This window comes from Penaeus vannamei, chromosome 32, assembly GCF_042767895.1.
Source record: "Penaeus vannamei isolate JL-2024 chromosome 32, ASM4276789v1, whole genome shotgun sequence".
Classification (NCBI taxonomy): Eukaryota; Metazoa; Arthropoda; class Malacostraca; order Decapoda; family Penaeidae; genus Penaeus; species Penaeus vannamei.
Genome location: NC_091580.1, coordinates 15429550 through 15437049, shown reverse-complemented (window position 1 = coordinate 15437049; position 7500 = coordinate 15429550). Strand labels below are relative to the sequence as shown.

Sequence of the window (7500 nt, the reverse complement as noted above, 5' to 3'; positions counted from 1 at the left end):
GGAGAAGATATAGGCTAATTCCACCTTGATAGTTCGCTGCAGTAGAATGGGAGGTCATTTATTCTGCAAAATGTAGAGCAAGGGTCTTTATACTTTCTTTGAAAGTAAGTGGTGGGTCGAGATCTTCCCGCGATAGGCCTTGTATATTTTAGTAAATTCCATTAATCCTTGGATCATCTATTGCCACGCTCTAATTTGTGCTACAAATCAGTTGTCCACCGACGTTTTTGCCCACTGAAAGGTTTCTGTAAGTCTTTGGCAAGCTTGTTTGTGAACACTTTTGTTGCTGCTCGATGGTCTTTTCTTGAAATGCCTCCAGGATTCATACTCTGCTTTGGCTGCAATGCGGCACTAATGACCAAACCAGGGTGGGCCATGAGGTTTTCCACTGAACTCCTTAGAGGATCATACTTTTTTCTGAATGTCCAAGAGTTCGTTTGTCAGTCCTGATCATCAATACTACCATGCAGCAGTATGTTCCAGTCTGTATTTTGCAGATCTGCTTTGGTAGCTTCCCATTTTTTAATTCCATCTTATCCTCAGCCACGTCAGTGGCAAAGCGAGTGAGAACAGCATTGTGGTCAGAGGTTCAAACTGTGCCGAGAGATTTACAGCTTGGAAGTAAACTGGGAATATCAGATATGACGGGATCAAGGGATGAACCCGAGTCGTGTGTAGGAAAGTCTACATGATTGTGCAGCTCATACACAATTCAGAATATGTCAAAATCATTTTGCACAAGATGCTGATTCCAATCACTCATTAGTATTACATTTAATGCAGCGTTAGGCTACCCAATTTCGCATGGAGATATTCAATCGGATAACTACCTTGCCACTGAGGTCTATACAAAACACATAGAAGGATAGATTGTTTCCTTGCAGTTATGATCTTGAAAAAAACATGATATCAGGGATGTCAGGAAGCACTGGGGAGAGAGAGATTGAATGCGAAAATTCTCTTTACTCATACTGCCTTTCCACCTTTTTTATTTCCATTGACAGGATCTCTGCGTCCCCAATGACTTTGTCCAGAGATATTACATTCTTCCTTGGCTATGCTACTAAAGAACGTCTCTGTACATGATACTATATCAGGTCTCTCTGAGAGTCATGAAATGACGCAATTAACCGAAAGAAGGGTTATGTTTTGTTGGCAACCCCGCATATCTTTTAAGCCACTTTCTCTCTCAGTCTCTCCCCCCTCCCCCTTTTCTCCCTTTTTCTCTTCCTCTCCCTTTTAATCCCCCTCCCTCTTATCCTCCCTTCCTCCCGCCTTCCCTCTCGCCCCCCATAGCCAATCTACTTACACTTGACTCTCAGCATGATGGGGTTGGAGCGCCCTTCGCCCTCCAGGTTGAAGGCTACGCAGTAGTAGTTCCCCGAGGCCGCCCGCGTTACTTTCTGCAGGACGAGGCTCTGATTACTGATGATCACGCCCGAAGACACGTTGTGCTCCAGCTCGTGGTTCTGCGGGCGTAGGATGGGGAGCGGGGGTGGGGGAAATGGATGAATAAACATGGTGAAAAAACATAGAGAAAAAAATCAATACACGTTAAGGATATATATATATATGTATATATATATATATATATATATATATATATATATATATATATATATATATATATATATATATATATATATATATATATATATATTTATATATGTGTGTGTGTGTGGTCCTGTGTGTGTGTGTGTGTGTGTGTGTGTGTGTGTGTGTGTGTGTGTGTGTGTGTGTGTGTGTGTGTGTGTGTGTGTGTCTTATGAAAAGAGGAGAAAGAGTGAAAGAAAATAAATCAACATACCTAAATAAGATTTTTTTCCAAATCCGAATGAATGGATAAGCGTAACAAGAAAATGAGGAAAGAGAAGAGAGAACATCATCACCCGTAAATAAAGAGTAACGGACGTAAGAAAGACGATAGTGAGGAGAAAGGACGATAAATAGAAAGGAATTTCAGACGGAAGAACGGAATGTAAAAAAAAAAAAAAAAAAAAAAATGAGAGGAGACAGAGAGACAAATATCCAGGTAACAGGTAAATAGAGTAAACGCTGGTTGAAAAAGAAACACAGGTCAAGAAAGAGAAAAAGAAAAGAAGAGTATAAAAAGTGTTAAAATAAATTATTAAAACACTAATCCAACTTGAAAAAAGAAAGAAAATAAGGCAGATGAATTAAAAATAGAGAAATTTCAAACGGATAATAAACACAATAAATGGTTAGGCAGATAAATAAACAACAGAGTAAAAGACGAGTGAAATCGCACCTCGTGGAGCCAGGCGATCCGAAAGACCCGGGGGTGGGCGCGGATGGAGCACTCGAAGTATACGTCGTCGCCCTCCTCGATGTTGCTCAGGTTCAGGGACCGCCCGGGGGTCAGGGTCGTCTCGGGGGCATCTGGGGGGAGGGGGAGGGAGAGAGGGTGGGGTGGAGAGGAAGGGGTTTTGGGACAGGGGGGAGGGAGAGTGGGTGGGGTGGAGGGGGAGGGTTGTGGGGCAGGGGGGAGGGAGAGTGGGTGGGGTGGAGAAGAAGGGGTTTTGGGACAGGGGGGAGGGAGAGTGGGTGGGGTGGAGAGGAAGGGGTTTTGGGACAGGGGGGAGGGAGAGTAGGTGGGGTGGAGAGGAAGGGGTTTTGGGGCAGGGGGGAGGGAGAATGGGTCGGTGGGACAGGAAGGGGTTGGGGCAGGGGGGAGGGAGAGTGGGTGGGGTGGAGAGGAAGGGGTTTTGGGACAGGGGGGAGGGAGAGTAGGTGGGGTGGAGAGGAAGGGGTTTGGGGCAGGGGGGAGGGAGAGTGGGTGGGGTGGAGAGGAAGGGGTTTTGGGGCAGGGGGGAGGGAGAGTGGGTCGGTGGGACAGGAAGGGGTTGGGGCAAGAGGGAGGGAGAGTGGGTGGGTGCGGGAGGGAGGTGGTTATGATTATATTCAAATTTGTAATTATCATCATTATCATTTATCATAATAACCGAATATAATCTTGATTGTCATCATTATTAGTATTATTGCTTTCGTAATTGTTGCTATTATAATCATGATCATGATTATCATCTTTATAGTCATCGTGCATATCATAAGATCCTCACTGCAGTTATCATCGCTATATGTATTATTTATACGCGACAAAGAGCCACAGGGTATTCTCACAACCCACAAAGATACACAAGAAATCAATGGCACACAGTGACATCAATAGAGCACTAAGCTACTCACAAACTGCAGTCACTCTGAAGAAAAATATCAGGTACACTTGATAATCGAGAGAGAAGAACCGAAATGAGACCAACAGAACACAAGTATTGTCAAAAGCCTATAGAAGTCACAAAACACAAGGCACGGCCACAAGGTCACAATCGCAGAAGACCTCAAGGAAGCACGAGGGATACTCAAAGGCCACAAAATTACAAAGTTAAGACATCCCAAAGGCATCATAAGGCCTCACAAATTCTCGCGAAATACGTCAAGCACATATAACGATACAGAACGTGAGAGATCAAGACAGCAAGCACCCCACAAGCAACACAGAGCTCGAAAGACACTCACAGAAGACGTCGAGGAGCCATTCGTCGACGAGGGGCGGGTGCTGGACGTTGGGCGAATCGGCGTGGCAGGAGAGCACCCGCCCCCCGTCGTGCACGCTCGGCGTCCAACGCAGCTCGCTCGTCGTCATGTTGTCCCCGTGCTTGAGCTGGAGGGGGAAGAGAGGGATAGGTGAGAGGTTGGTGGGTGGAGGGGGAAGAGAGGGAGAGGTGAGAGGGAGGTGGATGTATGGTGAGGAGAGGGAGAGGTGAGAGGGAGGTGGATGGAGGAGGAGAGGGAGAGGTGAGAGGGAGGTGGATGGAGTGGAGAGAGAGGGACAGGTGAGAGGGAAGTGGATGGAGTGTGAAGAGAGGGAGACGTGAGAGGGAGGTGGATAAAGGAGGAGGAGAGGTAGAAGTGAGAGGGAGGTGGGTGGAGTGGGGACAGAGGGAGAGGTGAGAGGGAGGTGGATGGAGGAGGAGGAGAGGTAGAAGTGAGAGGGAGGGGCATGGAGGAGGAGGAGAGGGAGAAGTGAGAGGGAGGTGGGTAGAGTGGGGACAGAGGGAGGGGTGAGAGGGAGGTGGGGGGAGTGGGGACAGAGGGAGAGGTGAGAGGGAGGTGGATGGAGGAGGAGGAGAGGGAGAAGTGAGAGGGAGGTGGGTGGAGTGGGGACAGAGGGAGAGGTGAGAGGGAGGTGGATGAAGGAGGAGGAGAGGTAGAAGTGAGAGGGAGGTGGGTGGAGTGGGGACAGAGTGAGAGGTGAGAGGGAGGTGGATGGAGGAGGAGGAGAGGTAGAAGTGAGAGGGAGGTGCATGGAGGAGGAGGAGAGGGAGAAGTGAGAGGGAGGTGGGTAGAGTGGGGACAGAGGGAGAGGTGAGAGGGAGGTGGGTGGAGTGGGGACAGAGGGAGAGGTGAGAGGGAGGTGGATGGAGGAGGAGGAGAGGGAGAAGTGAGAGGGAGGTGGGTGGAGTGGGGACAGAGGGAGAGGTGAGAGGGAGGTGGATGGAGGAGGAGGAGAGGGAGAAGTGAGAGGGAGGTGGGTGGAGTGGGGACAGAGGGAGAGGTGAGAGGGAGGTGCATGGAGGAAGGAGGAGAGGTAGAAGCGAGAGGGAGGTGCATGGTGGAGGAGGAGAGGGAGAAGTGAGAGGGAGGTGGGTGGAGTGGGGACAGAGGGAGAGGTGAGAAGGAGGTGGATGGAGGAGGAGGAGAGGGAGAAGTGAGAGGGAGGTGGGTGGAGTGGGGATAGAGGGAGAGGTGAGAGGGAGGTGCATGGAGGAAGGAGGAGAGGTAGAAGTGAGAGGGAGGTGCATGGAGGAGGAGGAGAGGGAGAAGTGAGAGGGAGGTGGATGGAGTGGGGACAGAGGGAGAGGTGAGAGAAGGGTGGGTGGAGTGGGGACAGAGGGAGAGGTGAGAGGGAGGTGGATGGAGGAGGAGGAGAGGGAGAAGTGAGAGGGAGGCGGGTGGAGTGAGGACAAAGGGAGAGGTGAGAGGGAGGTGGATGGAGGAGGAGGAGAGGGAGAAGTGAGAGGGAGGTGGGTGGAGTGGGGACAGAGGGAGAGGTGAGAGGGAGGTGCATGGAGGAAGGAGGAGAGGTAGAAGTGAGAGGGAGGTGCATGGAGGAGGAGGAGAGGGAGAAGTGAGAGGGAGGTGGGTGGAGTGGGGACAGAGGGAGAGGTGAGAGGGAGGTGGGTGGAATGGGGACAGAGGGAGAGGTGAGAGGGAGGTGGGTGGAGGGGGAAGAGAGGGAGAGGTAAGAGGGAGGTGGATGGCATGTGTATGATTGCATGTGTATGTCTATGGATCCGTCCATACAAGACTCATTCAGAGTTTTCCTAATTGTTTCAGTATAAGATAATAATATGGGTAATGATATTAATAAGAAGAACCATGACATCAGAAATACTACTACTACTACTAATACTACTAAGAATGATAATGATAATAATAATAATCATAATAATCATAATAATCATAATAATAATAATAATAATAATAATAATAATAATAATAATAATAATAATAATAATAATAATAATAATAATAATAATAATAATAAAGATAATATTGATAATAATAATGCTTATAATAATCATGATTGTAATGATTATAATAAAAAATAATAATGATAATAATAGTAACAACGATGATGATAACAATATTGATGATATTAGTAACTATAAAATGATGACAAAACTCCCATACCAGCAACGACATTAATAATGAATATAATACAAGCTCTCTGTGTCGGCGGACACGCTGAGAACTATCTGTCTTTTAGTGATTCCGAAGTTAAGAGAGAAAGATAAAGGAAATTAAAAAACAAACAAACAAACAAACAAAAAAATACGTGTGCCTTTATTATCATTTTCCAAATAATAATAATAATAATGATAATCATAATAATAATACGTTCAATAGAAGTCTTAGCCTCAGCTGTTACAGTAAAGTCTGTGAAGTCTCTAAAGGTATACCTAGTCTCTGCGGAGTAGCTGATGCTTCCCTTTCAACTTAAGCAAGTTTTGACATTTAATGAAATACGTGTTAATCCGAAAGTGGGCTGCGGTTGACGAACAATTCTGGTGCTTTGTTTTATTTATCTATTTACATATTTACCTTCTCCTTCTTCTAATATCGTTATCATCGTTCATCATTAGTAATATTATCATTATCACTACTATTATTATTACCATCAGTGTTACTATTACCATTTTCAATATTGGTATGACCATTATTATTATTGTCATCATCATTATTTTTGTTGTTGTTAGCATTGTTGTTATAAAAATCATTATCTTTAATGTAACACATTCATTCATAATGTTGTGATTATCATCATTGTTATTATTTTATTATAATTATTATTATGACTATTATTATCATTATTATTATTACTATTATTATTATCACTCATTATTATTATTATTATTATTATTATTATTATTATTATTATTATTATTATTATTATTATTATTATTATTACTATCGTTATCATTATCATCATCATCATCACTATCATCATTATCATTATTACTATAATTATTTTTGATATCATTATTATTATTAATATTATTATTATTATTATTATTATTATTATTATTATTATTATTATTATTATTATTATTATTATTATTATTAATATTATCATTATTATTATTGTTATCATTATTATTACTGTTTTTATTATTATCACCATCATTATTATCATTATAATTGCTATTATTATTATTATTATCATCATTATAATCTTTATTACCATTTCTATTATCAATACTATCATTATCATTATCATAACTATTATCGCCATGTTTACCCCATACATTATTATCATCATCATCATTACTCTTGTTATCATTATCATTTATTTCCTTAATCTCAATCCAAAGTTTATTGAATTCATTGTTTCACTTTTCAGTGTGGTTTACTATTTCAAATGTTTTATTGGGTTTGTAATGTTCTAAATTTATTATAATTATTTTTTATCTATTTTTGTTTGTTTTTTGTTTACGCGCGGGTTATTAAGCGCTATTCATTTGGTAAAAAGTACGTTGATCTTTACAATAGGTCCATATCAATTAAAAATGGAGTACTCCCTACAGTTTGTGTCAGTAGTTTTATAAATATTGTCTGTGAAACGTGAGCTATTAGTTTTATGAATGTCATGTTAACTTTCACAACAACTCTACTTGGGGAGGTATAATTACATTATATTTTTACGTCAAAGCCATTCAGATACATTAAGCATTTCCAGCGCCGTTGTTGCCGTTTAGTGGAATGTTTTGATGCCATAATCCACCGCTGGAGTCGATTTTGCTCGCCAAAGTCGCACTCACCTCGATTCACGGACGGAACCATTGACGCCATTACACAGGATGTTTGCAATTTCCTTAATCGCTATTTACAGTGCAATTCTATGGCTCTATAATTTCTAAGATATAGTCACCATATTGTAGATAATATACTTTTCGTGATACCCATTTGCAGCTACAG

General features: G+C 42.8%; 1 protein-coding gene across 1 annotated transcript in view; it reads right to left on the bottom strand.

Annotated features, from left to right (window-relative positions):
• The window catches only part of LOC113829813 (protein turtle homolog B), a 68577-nt gene that overhangs the window by 45990 nt on the left and 15087 nt on the right, over positions 1–7500 (bottom strand). Inside the window, exons 4-6 of the mRNA XM_070144643.1 lie at positions 3538–3682; positions 2270–2400; positions 1310–1469 (exon numbers count right to left, since the gene is read on the bottom strand). Coding sequence (XP_070000744.1) covers positions 1310–1469; positions 2270–2400; positions 3538–3682 — 436 coding nt within the window. The remainder of the gene's footprint in view (positions 1–1309; positions 1470–2269; positions 2401–3537; positions 3683–7500) is intronic.